The sequence below is a fragment of the Pogoniulus pusillus genome, chromosome 32 (assembly GCF_015220805.1).
Source record: "Pogoniulus pusillus isolate bPogPus1 chromosome 32, bPogPus1.pri, whole genome shotgun sequence".
NCBI lineage: Eukaryota > Metazoa > Chordata > Aves > Piciformes > Lybiidae > Pogoniulus > Pogoniulus pusillus.
This window is the reverse complement of record NC_087295.1, coordinates 5,160,492-5,177,871: the sequence shown is the minus strand read 5'-3', so window position 1 is coordinate 5,177,871 and position 17,380 is coordinate 5,160,492. Positions and strand designations below refer to the sequence as shown.

At 42.5% G+C, this 17,380-nt stretch overlaps 1 protein-coding gene across 4 annotated transcripts in view; it reads left to right on the top strand.

Annotated features, from left to right (window-relative positions):
• Positions 1-4,307: 4,307 nt before the first annotated feature.
• Positions 4,308-17,380, top strand: part of FBXL2 (F-box and leucine rich repeat protein 2) — a 42,681-nt gene continuing 29,608 nt past the window's right edge. The window contains exons 1-2 of one of the 4 annotated variants that reach the window (XM_064169782.1): positions 4,308-4,411; positions 13,868-13,929. In XM_064169782.1, coding sequence (XP_064025852.1) covers positions 4,409-4,411; positions 13,868-13,929 — 65 coding nt within the window. In that variant the 5' untranslated portion in view covers positions 4,308-4,408. Of the gene's footprint in view, positions 4,412-4,628; positions 4,781-13,867; positions 13,930-17,380 lie in introns of those variants that run through there. The other 3 variants (XM_064169783.1, XM_064169781.1, XM_064169780.1) reach the window with 3 other exon arrangements.

Genomic DNA, 17,380 nt, shown 5'->3' with positions numbered 1-17,380 from the left:
CAGTTTAAAAGGGACAGGGATCTGCTGCAGAGGGCCCAGAAGAGGGCTATGAGGATGATTAGGGGACTGGAGCACTGCCTGATGAGGAGAGGCTGAGGCAACTGGGGCTGCTTAGTCTGGAGGAGAGAAGACTGAGAGGGGATTTAATCAATGTTTATAACTATCTGAGGGCTGGGCGTCAGGAAGGGGGGGACAGGCTCTGCTCACTTGCTCCTGGGATAGGACAAGGAGCAATGGATGGAAGCTGCAGCACAGGAGGTTCCAGCTCAACACAAAGGAGAACTTCTTTACTGTAAGTGTCCCAGAGCACTGGCACAGGCTCCTCACAGAAGTTGTGGAGTTTCCTTCTCTGGAGACTTTCCAGGCCCTGTCTGGATGTGTTCCTCTGTGACCTGAGCTAGATTGTGTGGTCCTGCTCTGGCAAGAGGTTTGGACTCCATGATCTCTTTGGGTGCCTTCCAACCCTTGACATCCTGTCACCCTATGATCAAACATCAGTTTCAAACTGCAGAGCTGTTGGATGCTACCACACAGTTAAACTCAAACCAGGGCTACTAAATTTGAGTGCAAGAATGCAAAAACGTTTGCCTGGTACTTTAGTGAAAAATAAATATACACAGATTCTCCCCAGAACACAAACCTCAGGGGAAAAAAATCTCTGCAAAACATCTTTAAGAGGTCACATTTGTATCCCTCTGTGAGTGGCTTACAAATGTCTGCTTGATCCTAAAAAAACAAAACCAAAAGAACAACAAACAAGCAAAAAGCACAGCAGCTTGAGGGTATGAGCAAAGGATTTTATTGCAGTTTGTAAAGGGTATCCTGTTCCATCACTGCTTGTCATCCTAACTTGTTTCACATGGAGACAACAAATGGGGAACTAAAGCAAAGAAGCATTAAACAGGAAGCTTTATTGACATTTATCTTAAGAGAGGCAGAAGACCAAGGCAATAAAATACCACTCTGCTTGTGAAACTGAGTTGTATTTTTTATTTGCAACCACACGAATCTTACTAGAGTGACTTTTGATTCCTCTAATTTCTACTTCAGATTATAAACATAGCTCTAAGTGAAACACAGCAGGCGACTGGGGAAGCCATACATAATCAAACTGCTGGCAAAAGTCTGTACTGCAGGGCAATTTTTGGATGAAAAAAAAAAGTGTCACCATGTGAGACTGCTGTGGGTTGTTGAAAACAGGACACTAAACACAAACAAATTCTCATAATGCTTTGGCTGTATACACTGAGACAAGAAATGGAGAAGATAGAACAGGATGTGACCACTTCTGTACACACATTTCTGAAGTCCCATTTCCACAATTAATCCAATAAAACTCAAGCCAAACTAGGGAGGTTTTTTGAGCAGGTTTGTGTTGAATTTTCAAGTGATGCCACAACATACACAAAGAGGAATGCAGAAAATCAGTAATGCAGCACTATAACATTAGCTGGTTTAGATCCAAACATGCAGGTTTCAGTCTCTTGCATCCTAAACAAACACGTAAGTGGCAAACACATGTCTGTCTTCTCTTTCTTGGGGGATGAAACTTGGAGCTTTATTTCTGTAGTCTTTTTACTCATCAATTATGGGCTCAAATCTATTCTGTAATGTTCTACTCATTCCAGATTTCAATCAAATGAGAGCTGACATTAGGCCACACTAAGTCAACCTAGACAGGCCAACAGGATGAGATCTAATAAAGCTAAGTGTTGTGTTGGTCACAACAACTCCAAGCAGCACTACAGGCTGGAGACAGAGTGGCTGAGAGCAGTCAGACAGAAAGGGACCTGGGGTGCTGGTAGATAGCAGCTGAACATGAGGCAGCAGTGTGTGCAGGTGGCCAGGAGAGACAGTGGCATCCTGGGCTGGCTCAGGAGCAGTGTGGGCAGCAGGACAAGGGAGGTTATTCTGCCCCTGTACTCAGCACTGCTCAGGCCACACCTTGAGTGCTGTGTCCAGTTGTGAGTAAAGGTTTGGACTTGATGATCTGTGAGGTCTCTTCCAATCCTAATAATACTGTGATACTGTGATACTGTGAGATGTTGCAGTACTGGAAGGTGTCCACAGGAGGGCGACAAAGCTGTGAGGGGCCTGGAGCACAGCCCTGTGAAGAGAGGCTGAGGGAGCTGGGGGGGTGCAGCCTGCAGCAGAGGAGGCTCAGGGCAGAGCTCATTGCTGTCTGCAACTGCCTGAAGGGAGGCTGTAGCCAGGTGGGGTTGGGCTCTTCTGCCAGGCAAGCAGCAACAGAACAAGGGGACACAGTCTCAAGTTGTGCTGGGGAGGTGTATGCTGGATGTTAGGAGGAAGTTGTTGGCAGAGAGAGTGCTTGGCATTGGAATGGGCTGCCCAGGGAGGTGGTGGAGTCGCCATCCCTGGAGGTGTTGAAGCAAAGCCTGGCTGAGGCACTTAGTGCCATGGTCTAGTTGATTGGATATGGCTGGGTGCTAGGTTGGACTGGCTGATCTTGGAGGTCTCTTCCAACCTGGTTGATTCCATGACCTTGAACGTGTGTCTCCTGTCTTGTCTCCCTTGCACAAAGAAATCCCAACTGGGCTAATTATGCTGAACTCCTCCTCACCAAACCTTTATTATTTTGTGATGTGCCTTCTAGCAACTTTTTGTTCAGGTTGCTGCAACTTGAACTCATTGTAGCTCCTTAAATGTCTATCTTTTTACTGCAGTGATAGGAAAAGCTGTCACTTTCACAGCCCAGAAACCTGCACTGAACTAAAAAGAAAAAAGAAGGGGGGAAAAAAGCCACCATGTGATAGTATTTTTTTTTATGTGAACTAATAGAATTTAGAAACTGCCAGTCTGAGCCTTCTGCCATTCAGCTGAACATATTTAAATTGTTTATACATATTTCACATTTCTGAGGCTTTCTTCCCTACTATGCAAACAGGATCAACTGAGTGAACCAGGTCATTCTTCAAAATAAGGAGAGTGAAAGACAGGAGGTTCAGGAATGTGCCAACAAATGGTATATGCATGTACCAACTATTTCCTTGCAGGTTCTGAGAAAGGGCACTTTCAGAAGAAACTATTCTCTCTTTTTTTTTTATTATTGTTAATCAAAGCAGAATGTTTCATTCCTTAAAGGAATGAACACAGCCTGTTCCAAACAGCAAACTCCCGTTATTCTACAATGGCCACTTAAGTTTCTCAGAAACCTGAAGGACTGAATCAACAGAAAACAATACCTACTGGGCTCATTTTTTTTTGTTCACCCTATTTTTTCCCATCTCCTCGGGTTCAGATGTGTTATTGTGGCTGCTGAGCAGATGTGAGTGTGCTATTGACAATATTGTATTTGGCTTTGACAGCAGTTTTAGGCAGTGAGCATTCACAGCAGCAGGCTGTGCCCTTACTGACAGCACGCATCACTTTAAAGCTCTTGGCTGTCGGACAGACAAGCTTTTGTGGATTCTTCTGCAGCAATTTATGCTGCTATTATCCCCACTTATCTGCACACATGGTTCCAACGAGAGCGACCGTGTGCTCCGGTTGCAGACCCTCCAGCGTAGAACTGTTTTGTTTGGAAAAGACTTTGGAAGGTCATCAACCATGCACCGAACGCTGTCAGATCACCGCTAAACCAAGTCCTCAGCATCACATCTACACGTGTTCTAAGTACCTCCGGGGATGCTGACTCCATCGCCTCCCTGAGCAGTCTGTTACAGTGTTTGTGAAGGGATTTTTGCTAATGTTCACTCAAAATCCACCCTTGATGAAGCCTGAAGCAATTTCCTCTTATGCTATTGCTTGTTACCTGGGAAGAAGAGACCAACCCTCACCTCTCTACAACCTCCCTCACAGAGTGTTTATATTGCCTTTACAAGGCAGCCTCTCAGACTGAACATAGTTCCAGTGGTCATTTTGCCTAATACATCAAGCTGCAAACTGGAGGGGAACAAGGAGCACCTGCACTGGCAGTACCCAGGAGAACTTTAGGAGTAGAGGCAGCTGGGAGCGCTGCTGCCGGGCAGCTACGCTGGCTCGTCCTCCCCCAAAGGCACACAGGCTACCTGGCTGACCGGTGCCAGCTGCCACTGCCTTCCCGCGGGAGGCTGCACAAGAGCCGCGGGAGAGGCAGGGCTTGACCGCCAGCCCTCCCTCATCGAGCCGACAGGCTAGGCCGGCACGCCCGAAGCCAGCTGCCCTTCCGCCGCCAGCAGCGCCCCGCTCCTTCCCGCCCTGCCCGCGCCACCCCCGGCGGCGCCACCTGCAGCGAGCGCACGCGGCCGGCAGCGGCGGGGGCGGGAGGGCCGCGCGGCGCCGCTCACGTGAGCCGGCGGCGGCCCCGCCCCGCCCCAGCGGCAGCGGCGGCGCGCGCAGGCGTTGCACCTGGCGCCCTGCTCGGGGCCGCTCGTCGCCAGGACAACCGGCTCGCCGCCGCGCCTCTGCCATGGTGAGCCCGCCGCGCCGCCCGCCGCCGCCCGCGGGCCCCGGGGGCATGGCCCGGCCGCTCGGGGCCCGGGGCGGGGCGGGCAGGTGGCGGGGGGGGCGAAGGCGCTGGCCGGGCCGGGGCGCTGGCCGGGCCGTGTGGAGCGGCCGCGAGATCGGGCGGCAGGCTGGGGCCCCCGGCTAGGGCCCCTTTCCCCTGAGGGCAGGGTGAAGGCCGGGGCGGGCGCAATGTCTGCACCTGGCGGGCGGGGGCTGTGCGCGGAGCGGGCGGCTGTGCGCCGTGGCGGTGCGGATGTGGTGCCTGACGTGCGGCCCGGCGCGGGGATGTGTCTGCAGGGGACCGTGGCCGTCTGCGCTGTCTCCCGCTGTAACGGTGGGCAAGCGAGAGTCTGTCTGTCTGTCTGTCTGCCCAGAGCAGGTGGGGCTGTATTGTCCCTCGTTGTGGCAAAGGCGGGAGGAGCATATGTGCGTGTCTGTGGGTGAGGTGCGGCGGCTGCCTTGCCGCCCTGTGCAAGGCCGGAGCAGCCATGGTTGGAGACTGTGTGTGGAGCAGGTCGCAGTGTGTTGTCCTCGGTGTGAAATATGAGAGATAATGTGTGTGTAAAGCGGCTGGGGCGTGATAGAGGTATGTCATCCCCCTGCATGTATGAGGTAGGGTGTGTGTCGGTTTGCACGGAGCAGACGGGGGGTGTTAAGGATGCATGGACTGCTGTGCTATGTGCTTATGTATGTGCAACAAGCAAGGGTGTGGCCTGAGATGTGCGTGACCATTATGTTGCACCTTTGTATCGGTGCTTGTGTGTATCTGCTACGATTTGGCCTTAGATGTGCGGTGTAGCAGAGACGTGACACTGTGACATGGCATCATGTGCGTGCGGTTGTGTCTGTATAGCGCTCTCTGGCATGGGCTTGTGTCTGTGTGTGTACAGTGAGTGCTGGGTGTGGCACGATGTGGGTATTTTTATAGGTATGTATGCTATGGGTGTGGCAAGGATTATCTACGTAGCAGGTACAGAGTATGGTGCTTGGTGTGTCTAGAGTGGCGTTTGCTTGTATGTGTGAGTATGCTTAGCCTTAATGGTTTCGTGTGAACTCACAGATGCGTTAATCAGGGATTCGTGGTATGGATGTGGTGGGCACAAGCTTTGTCCTATCCGTACGTAGAGATGGTGTGCCGTGGAGTGTGTGGAGGGAGCAGCAGAGGAGAAGAGTAGTTGAGGTTTGCTCTGTGGCGATGTGATATATGTACACAGTGAATAGTAGAGAAGAGGTGGTTGTGATGTTTGTGAAACGAAGATTTTGCAGCATGTAAGGAGCAGTGAGTAGAGACAGGTACATGCTCCTAAAGGCTATTTCTGTTATCCCTGTTTTCAATTACAACTGAAGTGTCTGATGTCTTACTGCTTTGCAGTCGTAGCTTTAAGCAGGAAGAAGGCAGTTATTAGCCTTTCATACATGAGCGAGATACAGTGTTTTAAGGGGAAAAAATCAGTTTATGTGTATGTTTATATATGTGTAATCGTAGTGGATTTCCTGTAGCAAGTTCTGGGAGAGAGACTGAATGCTCAGCCTCGAAAGAAACATATCCTTGTGGTCGTATAACTTTCCTTCCTTTGCATGAAGGCTTGTTCTTGCTCCTTCTCTTTCTTCTGTGCATTGTCTTCTGTTCCTGACTCTAGCCTATATGTTTTGAACCTTAGAAAATCAGCATTGAGAACTAAAATGTGGGGTGGGATAAAAATACAGGTGGATAGTGTGGGATTGCAGTACACTTCCATGTAGAATCACGTTGGGTTTGGTTTGTATCTTTCTGCAAGGAGGACTAAACATCAGTGAATGAGGCTGTGAATGGTGTGGTGTTGGTGTTTATGGTGCGGCTTCATGTCGTGTCCTACTTCACATTAGTATTTTATCACACATCTTGTTCCATTTCACAGAAGATAACAGTATTTTAAAAGTCAATTGAGTAAAAAGGATCTATCTCATATTTTAAACTTAAGAAAAATTGCAGTCTGAAAAGCAATGAACCAAATATATATAAGCTGTTTCCCAATATTTTCCATTTATCATGCTCCAGCTATGGTGCTTTTCTTCATTCATTTTAACATTCCTGGTGAGATGCCTTTAACAGTCTAAAATGCTGCAGACATAACACCTGCACAGAAGCACTGAATTGCTGCTGTAATTGCACAGGTGAAGTCTCAGCCTGCTGATACTGAACAAGTTGCACTTGGGAGGTGATAAGAAAACAATTAAATAGTGTAATTGTTTTCATTTTTCATTATTTTCATATTTTTCAGGTATACTTTGTGGGTACTTATACTTGGATTTTTCTCTGTTATAGGGTTAGTCTTGTTTATGTTGTATTTCTCCTCTTTATTATTTTGAGCTGTGTTCTTTAGGGAAGATGAGGGAGGAATTAATTTTGACCTTTTAGTATGGGGAATATCAATGTTTCTACAAATCAGAAGGACCATTAGCTTATTGTTTGCTTATTTTGACAATAGACTGAAGTATTTAGTCATCTTGGTTAAAATGAAGGATAACATGGGGCTAGCTGATGTGGAACGTTTCAAATGAAAGGTTTTCACTAAAGCATGGCAACTATTTATAGGTTAGCGTAGAAAAGTAGTACTAATCTTGGCACTGTGACAGTATCAATCTGAATGCCAGCAGAAGGCTGCACATTAACAGCACTTCAGTTCTTTTGTCAATTAGAAATCAGAATAACTGCACTAATTTCATACCAGTTATTATCAATTTGTGTAATAGTTCTGGTAGAGTTTCTACTGAATCAGAAATGCCCCAAAATGGGATATACTAAGCAGGAAAAAAGCAGATGAAATTGTGAAACCAAGGAATTCTTCTTCACAGTTCAGGCAGTAGCCTTGAGCTAGTTAAGACAGTAGCCACAGCATTCATTTGCATGCTTTCTAATAAGTTTTTAAGGAAGGTGATCTGTGTACTTCACAGAGGAGTTATTTTCCTCCTTTTTTCTTTTTGTATCTTGTAAGACAATACAAAAATCTTGCCATTTCTGATCATAGGTTGAGCTCTTTTTCGGGTGACTTGATTTGAATGTAATAAGGTCAGAGTCCAGCTGTCTGAGCTTTTACAAAACAGCTTTCCCACTCAAACTTTTAACATCAAGTGGGCTATTTTAATTGTTTGTGAAGTTTCTGAGAAGGAAGATTGTAAACACAGATTAACTTTCAAATGGTGTAAGTCAATTGAAAAGGCAGGAAATCTTTATCAGTACAACAGAGGAAAGTATGCATATGACATTGAAAGTGTAGTGATGGATTTAAAATTCACATCATATATAACAAATAAGTTGTTGATCCTGAAAATGTTTCTATTAAAGTTCAAACTATTTGTTCTTGTGATTGAAGATTATTTCCCGCTGGTAGTTTGCAAAGGCCAAGCTTTTCTCTCGGATTAAATTTCAAAAGATGTACTGTGCCATAATGTCTGAAAATGTGCATGTGTAGTGTCAAGAGTGAAACCAAACCAATTGTTTCATGACAAGTTACATTTTGAGCACAGTCCTTGTGAGTGCTGTTGTAGTGGAAGCTGCCTTAGATTCTGTTTCAGACTTGCAATTCGTTGGTCAAAGTACCTCTCTCAGGTGTTTCGAATTAAGGCTTTTGCAAATTGCATTTGATTGTCTGAGGCCAAAGGAGGGGGTTTTGTTACTTACCTGGTCAAGAAAAATGAAGGACATTCAATTTCCAGAGCCAGCTGAGTCTAGTCTGAGTGATTTCCAAAGTGTGTATGGGGGGGTGGGTAACACCCAAACCATCACACTCAGTGAACCTCTCCTATCCTCTCCCTGATGTCCACATCTCAGTAGTTGCATTGTTTAAAATACAAAGCTGTCTCAGCTCATACTAGCTCAAATAGAACCAGTCCCTTGAATGATTCTCTCTGGGTTGTTATCTTTGCCTTGTGGAAACCACTGCATTCATGCCAGAGGAAAACTGGAACTGGAAATATGCCCTTTTTTGGGCTTGTGCGTTTATGACCACCAGCTGCTGTTCTGCAGCCCACAAAAAAGTACTTGAAATTTGTTATCAAGCTGCTGCCCTTGAAATATTTGCCATATTTCATGGTATATGCTCTTTTCCTATCCCAGTGTTTTCTTGTGTTCTGCTTTGGGCATAAGGAAAAAGTAAACTGTTTTCACTGGATTTAATTGCTGTTCAACTGGTTAACCAGTATGTTCTGTAAATTTAAGTCAACAGGGAGACAAGACATCAGATCTGCATAAATGTGAAGCTCTACCAGTATGTCAAGCTTCTACAAGTAGTCTTCACAGATTAGAGCTTCACAGAGGAAAGGCATTTCTGTATCATGACTTGATGTCATAGTTGTTATCTAAGTGTTAAGGGGCAAAATGTCTGAGTGTGCTTGTAGCTCTGAAAGTGGTCTGTAGGCTATTTCTAAAGCACAAGTGACAAGGTTATTTTATTTCTGCAGAAGTTTAAGAACCCTCGGTTTTGGCAAACACTAACAATTGAGTGAGTGACCATTTTCTCTTCCAAATCTCAACTGCTTACCTTTCGGAACAGTCTGCAAAAGATCTTTTGGAAATGCTAATGTGATGCACTTACTTTTGAAGTAATTTGTAATTGGTGCTTGTAATCATGAAGAGGTACCTAATTTTGTCCCTTCTAACTGAAAGCTTTTATTAATTATACACTAAATATGTGGCGTGTGCAGCCGCAACGCTGATTTTTGTCTCCTCTTTTTTCCTGGCTCATACTCGAGGGAGATTGCCTTGCAGGGAAGATTTGCTCTTCGTAATAACAATTTCACACTCTGAGTACTAGGAAAAACATTGGTTCTGACATAGTGTTTATGATGCAGATCAAGCAGTGCTCTGTAGAAGCTATGGAGTCGTTTCTGTAGTGAACTACACCTTTTTAAGTCTCAGATGTATTTGTGGTGAACAATTATTCTGGGGGTGAAAATATTAGTGTTTGCTATTTTTGTTTCACAAGCACTTAGAAGTTTTGAGAGGTGTACTCCTAAGGGCTCTAACGACTCTGTGATGTGAATTGTGTTTGGATGGCTGAGGCAGACTGGTTATCCTAACTGAATATTGCTGTGTTAAAACAGACGCCAGCTTTTCTCTCAGACTGAGAGAAACCTGTCATGCTCTGAATGTCTGAGAGAGTGTATTATGCAGCTTGATTCTGCAAGACTGCATGAAACCAAAAGGACTGGATTTGTGATGATTTGAGTACACTGTTCCTGTGGAAATTGCAATGGAAGCTGCTTTAGAATCTATTCCACTGTTTCTGCTTAGAGTTTCAGAATTCACTTGGGTGGTCAAAGGAAAGAAGCTTTCTTGTGTGTTCTGAACTTAGGCTCTTGCAAATTCTATTTAAGCCTCTGCTGGATCCTTAAGGAGGAATTTGTTATTCACTTGGTCAGGAAACTCCACAGCATCTGTAGGATGTGTGATCTACCCTTGTGATGGGCTACAGTCAGCAACTGCTTCATGCATCTGATTTTCATTTTCTGTCTGATTTCTAAGCCCATAAAGTAGATGACAGAGGTTTCCCCATGTTCCACTGCACAGTGGTTTGTAGATTTGGCTGCTATTTGAATGATTTTGGGGGTTTAGCAATAATATTTAAATACTTCATCATGTATGTTTGTTTGTTTTTATTTGGGTGTTCATAATCTTTAATGAGCGATAATGGATAAATGCCTGTAGAAGGAAATAGTAATGATTTTTTTCCCTTGAAGAAAATGTTTACCATTTTAAATTGTGAATTTGCACAGTATGGAGGGATGCATTTTACATGTTTTTTGAGATTTCTTAGTGTTTAAATCATAGTGGTTGTCATTTGGGTTTTGTTGTTGCTGTTTGGGATTATTTTTTTTTCCTGTGGTTTCTTATTCTCTTCGCTGAACCAGTCCCTAGTTGTGAAAAGTTAGGTAAAGGGTTGGTTTGGTTTTGCTTTGCTATCTGTGGTAATGGTTAGGACAAGATGCTTTAAAAGACAAAGTATGAACTAGGTAGCTCATAACTTGAATGGCTGTTTAGTCTTCAAAGTAGCTCCTATATTGGAATAACCTGCTGAAGAAGCAGGACTTGCAAACCTTTTTTGCAAATAACAGTGTGATGCCTATTTCTTTGGGTTAGGTACTGAACCTGATGTTCTCTGTCATGCAAGCTGCATCAGTTAAACATCAGTTACATGATAACAAGTATTGGTAAAATGCCATCTTTCAACTGAATTTCAGTCCTGTGAGTGGTTAAGTCAATCATAATTTCTGCTGGATTTCTTGATATCCCCTTCATAATTTTTAACAGGGTAAAGTAAGAACCATCACACTGAAGTCAGCCTCAGGTGTTGACAAAGTACAAAAAAGTTCTCTGTCCTGTACCTCCTTGGTTTGTATTTAAAATTTGCAATGAAATAAATGTTTGTTTAATTTAGTGTCAGGGCACCTTAAATAACTGTGCTGGTAAGGCTGCAGTATGTGCAAGTGGGCTTAATGTGTGGGGCTTGTTCAGAAACCTGCTGTGTCTCTGGTGGCTTTGTAAGAGAGAAGTAAGTCTTGCATTAAAGGATGGGCAGCTCAGCTAACAAGTCAGGTGAACGTATTAGGTCTTAACACCTTGGCTACTTGGAGTAGTTAAGTCCTGAAAAAGCTTGATAGGTGACTTCCAAATATATTGTTGGTAGTAGGTGACTGCTTTCTGCACAAGAGGCAGGAAAGGGTAATGTGAGCTATTTATAGTCAATGAGATGGTGTGATTGAGACAGCAGGCGTGGAACCTCCAAGCACCTCTTGCTCCATGCCAAGAGACAGTTGCACTGAAACAACCAACGGCTGTGAGGTGGAGTTGTGTAGCTATGGACATCAGCTCTGAAGTTCACAAATGACCTTGATCTGTCATCCAATAGGAACAGGGTCTTGCAGAGTCAGACTTATGTCCTGCAGTGAAATGCAGATAGTGTGGAATGAATACCAGTGCTGACAGTACACGAATGGTGATTTTTCTGGAAGAACACCAGCCAAGTGGGTGATGTGGCCAACTGCTTCTAGCTGGTAGATTTTATTATACTGGACAGTATTTACTGTGGGGAAACTTTAAAATCAGTGTGACCATTTATAGGCAGCCTGAGGTCAGTGGAAGGCATTATGAGAAGGCAGGTGTTTGCAGGTGTGCTTGACCTTGTTCTGTGAAGGTGAGCTTTAACTGTATGAGAGGGGCAACATCGTAAGAACAGAAGACTTTGCTATGAGGTACTAGCTGCTGTTGATCAGTCAGTTTGTTGTAGTGCTGAAAGGGAAAAGATCCTGAAGAATGACCAGTGCACAAGATCTGGTGAGGAGGAAGCTTTAAGTCTACCGAAGACAATGCCCTGGACTTTGGTAGAGGGTGTCCAAGGACTCCATCAGACCAGAATGACTGGGATTTTAGAGTGCACAAAGTCAAAGCCTGAGGCAGAGCACAGTGAACAGCTGGAGCATAGGAGTGAAAGCCTGGAGGGCAGATTGTTTCTGTGTGTTGAAATAAAAGATTCCGACGTCTGTCTCTGCTGCAGACAGGCTTGGTTTGAGGTGGGATCTCTTTCTGAGGTTGGCTTTGGTATGTTGGAATTTTATCAATGATACAGAAAGCTTTACCATGGGATCTAATTTAACACCATCAGCTGTCGTGTCTTTGACATGGCTTATTTCAGTTCTGTTGGCAATGCATATGCCTTGCCTGTCTAACACTCCTTTTGTTGCCTAGATACAGTTACATTTTGGTGCTTGCATGCTGTTAAATGATTCTGCCTGACTATTGCATTAATTGTACATTTCTGGAGGAAGTGCCAGCCCACAGCAGTTCTCTGACCATTAGAGTGCACTCTGTATTGTAACGTGAGATAATCCAAGATTTATAGCAAAGGAAGATTGTTGTCCCATTTCTTCTTCCTCATTTTTCTGCTGTATTTAGAAGGCTGTTTAGGATGCCATTCATTACTTCAGTGTGTTCATGAACTGCTTTGGGTAGCAAAGCTGATCTGCTGGCTTTACTGCCACTGTAGCAAGAAGTAATTTCAGTAGTGCAATGAAGGGGAAATTGCAAAGGCAACAATTAGGTGTCTCCACTGAGGAGACATGAGCTAGCGGCAAACTGGCAGGTTTTCTGTTTGGTAACAAAAACTGAATACAACTTTTATTTCATCAGGTTTTTCTTTTAAAACATCTTGTTTTTACAATCTATTACTGCATAAGCAATGCTAAAACACTTTCCTTGCTAGTGAAAGCCTGAAAGACTTGATGTTGTTTAGATATGGCAGTATTTACAACTTTACTTGGACATTTGTGCTGTCAGCCGTAAGAGAAGGGAAATGTATGGATTTAATTCCAAACCACTGTCTCCTCCAGTGACAATGACCCAATGCTGAGTTTTGTTGCTGACTTAGTGAATAATTCAGCTTTGTTTTCAGTATAGATTTGTCTTCTCTTCACAGATGCTTTTAGGTGTCTCTTGGATTTGGTCTTCCCTCTTTCCTAAATGGACATTTACCCACAATTACTTTCTTAGCACACTATTAAGCAGAGTTGTTGTTTTTTTCAGAACAATCTCTAGTTGATTTTTTTTAACCAAGAAGCAGAGTAAATAGTTACCAAGAATAATGGTGCATGTTCATGGTAGGTGATACTCTGATGCTTGAGTCAGGAGCAGCGTGATCTTAAAAGATTTCAGTTATTTTTTATGCTCTGTTTTGTGTTTTCATATTGACCTTTCAGCATTCAGAAAAGTCAGATATTCTGGATCCCTTTCCAGATTTTTCTCATACTAATGTGGACAACAAATTTTTTGTACAGGGGAAGTGGTCACTTGTTACCCCCACTTCCTCTAGTCTATACCATGGTTCTTTGAATTCTGATTCACCTTCTGTTTGGTTTATTGCTGTGTTCCTCTGGCAAAATGTCTCAAACATCAGTATTTACAATAAGTTGTAAGTGTGACTAGTATCTCCTTTTTTTGCTTTTGCAGTTCAGCTGTTGACAGCTCCTTGTCTCCTTTTGTGGAAGGATTTCTCTATATAATTTTAGTATTGCCTGCTTCTTCTCTGGGGCATTTGCTGTCTTTTCTCTTTAATGGGACAACTAGTGCAAGTTTGCATCTGCCTTTCTAATGCCTACTATTACCTTAAATAGTAGGTAGGAGTTAAGTGTGCCTTCTGATTGCTTGTTTGATCATTAAGTTACTCCATAATTTTTGTGCAATTAAGTTATAGCACTATGGAAGAGCAGGTGTATGCATGGGTGTGGCCTTGTTGGACATATTGGAATAACTCCTTAGTATTACATGTTGAAAACTTCACAGTAGCAGTAATTGACAGAAGTTAAACACCTAAACAGAAGGTGAAAATACACTTAAAAACTGGTTTTCTTGTTGCTCATCTTAAATGATTTTTTTTCTTTCTGTTTCTAGGTTTTCTCAAATAATGATGAAGCCCTTATTAACAAAAAACTACCCAAAGAACTTCTTTTAAGGTAATTCTACATAATTGAATCATAAGTGAAAATGATCGTACATTGCTCATGTGGCTTACAGACTACCAAGTGCAATTCAGTACTTCTTAAACCATAGCAGATTGAATTCTTGAGCTTGTCTTTTAGTTAGACTTAATTTGTTTTCATGTGCTCACATAATATTATGCTATGGGAGATGTTTAATAATGATATTTTCATTGCATACCAAAAACTGTGAAGTAAAATGTCAATAAAACTTTGGTGTAGTAATCAACCTTTCCACACTGCACAATGTTTTATCTATCTGACAAAAAACAACTTGAAAACCTAAACCAAGCAAACACATTTGTTTATAATGGTGCAATTACAGTTTTTAGTGATGGTAGTTTTAATATTAAGGTGATTATTTCTTCCTAGGAAGCAATGACCTCTATACAAACTAACCCATTCAGTTTGAAGTGGAAGAATACCTCAAGTATCTCTTAAAACATTATGGCTTGTTTTAGTGTCTGTGCTATTACAATGCACTCTTGGTGGTATTAAAAAAGCAGTCTCCTGTTAAAGGAATTAAATCTTAAAGAGGTTTTAATTTTTGTTGTGAAATACTCCAGTGCTGTAAATGAGACTTGTAGAGCTCTTTTGAAACTGTGATTAAAAAGGCATCTTGCTGAATATTGCCCTGAACAGAAATTCTAGTAACTTTGCTTTGTTGCAACTCAATGCCACACATGAAGCACAAGGCAGAAATCAATGTAATATGCTGCCTCCTTAGCAAAGAATCATAATCTGCAAGCACTTCTTTGCTAGGAGTAGGGCTTTCCAAATACCTGGTTCTTGTGCATGTGCATCCTCATTGCAATTGAACATTTACCTACCAAGGTAGCATTGCAGTGGCAGCCAGAAGAGTTGATGGTCTGAGAAATTGAATTGGGCCAGTCAGCATTCTGGTGATCTCATGCCAAGTGCTGGAACTGGGTGATGCTTTGCTCATAGCCATAAGGAAGTCCACATTTCATAGCACCCACAGGGTTGTCTTGACCATCAGGGCTTTGAAATGGGGAGAAAGTTGATGGGTCCACTCTGTAAGCCTTCTTTTGAAATTGCACTGCTGCAGAGACAAGCTCTAAGGCCAGAGGCAGAGTGTTAGAGCGTTATGATGGAACCTGAGTCTGAGTTTTCAGCCCTGTAAAGTGTGGATACCTAAGAAAGTTGAGGGGCACAAACTTGGTTACCAAAAGGATTATTGAGGAGGAATATGTCCTATGCTGTGGCACACAAATGCTTTTGTAAAACTGAGCCTGAATGTCTTTCAACACTTAAAATAATTTATGCTCATGTTACAACATGTTATAAAATTGTCTTGTCATATATTATGACAGGAGAGATTAAAATGTTGCTACACTGAGTGTAATTAGTATCCTTAATTATCTTTGCTATATTAACTACGCATTCTACCTTTTAATTAAAAGGAGGGTAAACCAGTTGCATTTTGCTCACAGTGCCAGAACTGAACAGTAAATACTGCTGAACTTGTCACTGAATGCACTTGGTTTGGTGCTTGCTTATATATGTATGAAAAGTGTTAGAAAGTTCTACAGCTGTGTTGGAAAAATGGAGATATAGCCAGCAGGACAGACAACTTTTGTTCATTTGTATTTTAGCCATTTAAGATTTTCCATGAAAACAGCAAGCTTCAGAAACAGCTATTTATTCCTTCTGATCACTTGAACCATTTTCAGTTCCTTTCTGCCTACAAAGTAACAGCTTCACAAATTGTACCACAAATGCAGAAGCTATTATGAGGGCTGCTATAAACCATACTTACTGGGTCTATGTGGTTGAATAATAGCTCTTAGTCACCAGACCCAAAATTTGAGTGCTCAACTAGATTTAAAGGAGAATAAGCAAAGTTTTTGCACTCAAGTTAGGAGAGGAGCCCAGCAGTGGTTCCAGCAGAAGCTTTCCATTTATGCACAAATGTGCAGTGTGTGAGTTAGCTAATGAAATATTACATATATTTTAATGTTTTTAGTCTTTGTTTTTATTATTGTATGCTGCTTTTTGCTCAGCTTTTAATGTTCAGTATTGTAGAGAAGGAAAAAAAACACCAAAGCCTTAATATTAGTGAAAGCAAACATAGTATTGGGTATATTTGAAGCAATACTTTACCATTTGTATACTTAACTGTGGAGGAAATAGAAAATAAATATTGTAAAGGTTACAGCAGGAAAATATGGTTTTGCCATTGATTTTTCTTAGTTAGGTACTGCAGGTACTTAATTGGCCAGCAATCATCGTTAGAGTTGGCTGCTGTATCTTGGTGTACAGAGTACTGTCTGTTTAGTCAAAGAACTGAAAAATATGAACTTGTATTTGCAACTGTGCTTAGTCCTTAAGAATTCTGTAAGCATACAAACAGTGCATGTATTTTAAAGAGGGGAAAAAAGAATCTGTCATCTCAAACATTATCCATTCTCCCCACTTGGAGGTTTTGTGTAATTACACAGGGCAGTATTTCACCCTGAGTTAACAAAGGCTGCTGCTCAGTGTTTGACAATCTTAAGAAAACATTCCAATTCTATAATGCATATGCAGTATTTCATTTTCATTTTAGATCACACTTTGCATCTCTCTGAAGTCCTCTATAGTAGTCTGCCAAGCAATTACAATATAGCTATTTAGAATGGGGAACTACCAAACTGATGTATGAACTGCATTCATGTAGAGTAAGAACCAAACTGATTGTATGGGAGTTGCTTTTGAAAGTAAATCTTACTTCACTTCAGTTTATTTGCACAAAGTATGGTTTCACAAAATGTCAGGACCTGGAAGGGACCTTGAAAGCTCATCCAGTCCAACCCCCTTGCCAGAGCAGGATCACTCAGAGCGGATCACACCAGGAATGCGTCCAGGTGTGTTTTGAGTATCCCTAGAGAGGGAGGTTCCACAACCCTCTTGGGCAGCCTGTTCCAGTGTTCTGTCACCCCTCAGTGAAAAAAATCCTCCTCATGTTTTCTGTAAATGGAAGTCAAATAATGCCTTGTAGAAGCAACTTCCGTTAAGTAAAGAAAGTCTTTAGATACATCATGCCTGAAATACACCTGTCCAAGGAATTACTCCAATCTCACACTAATCAATGTAAAAAAAAAATACACTAGGATAAGGGGAATATATTTAACTAGAAACATGGAGACCAGTGTTGACAGGAAGCAAATAAGAACAGCAGCAAATCAAATCCAGACTTGCTGTTATCAAGTCATATACTCATTTCCAATAGTCTTTACCTCCAAAAAAGTGATCAGAAAACCAGCTGAAGAACCACAGGCACAAGTCATGGGCAAGATAAAGCCTCTTCAAAGACAGTATTTTGATCTTTAGCCAAGAAAATGACAGAATTGTGATTCTTTAGGACCATTTAAGACTTACTTTGTGTTTTCAGAATTCTTAATGTGCATTGGCAGCAACTGATAAA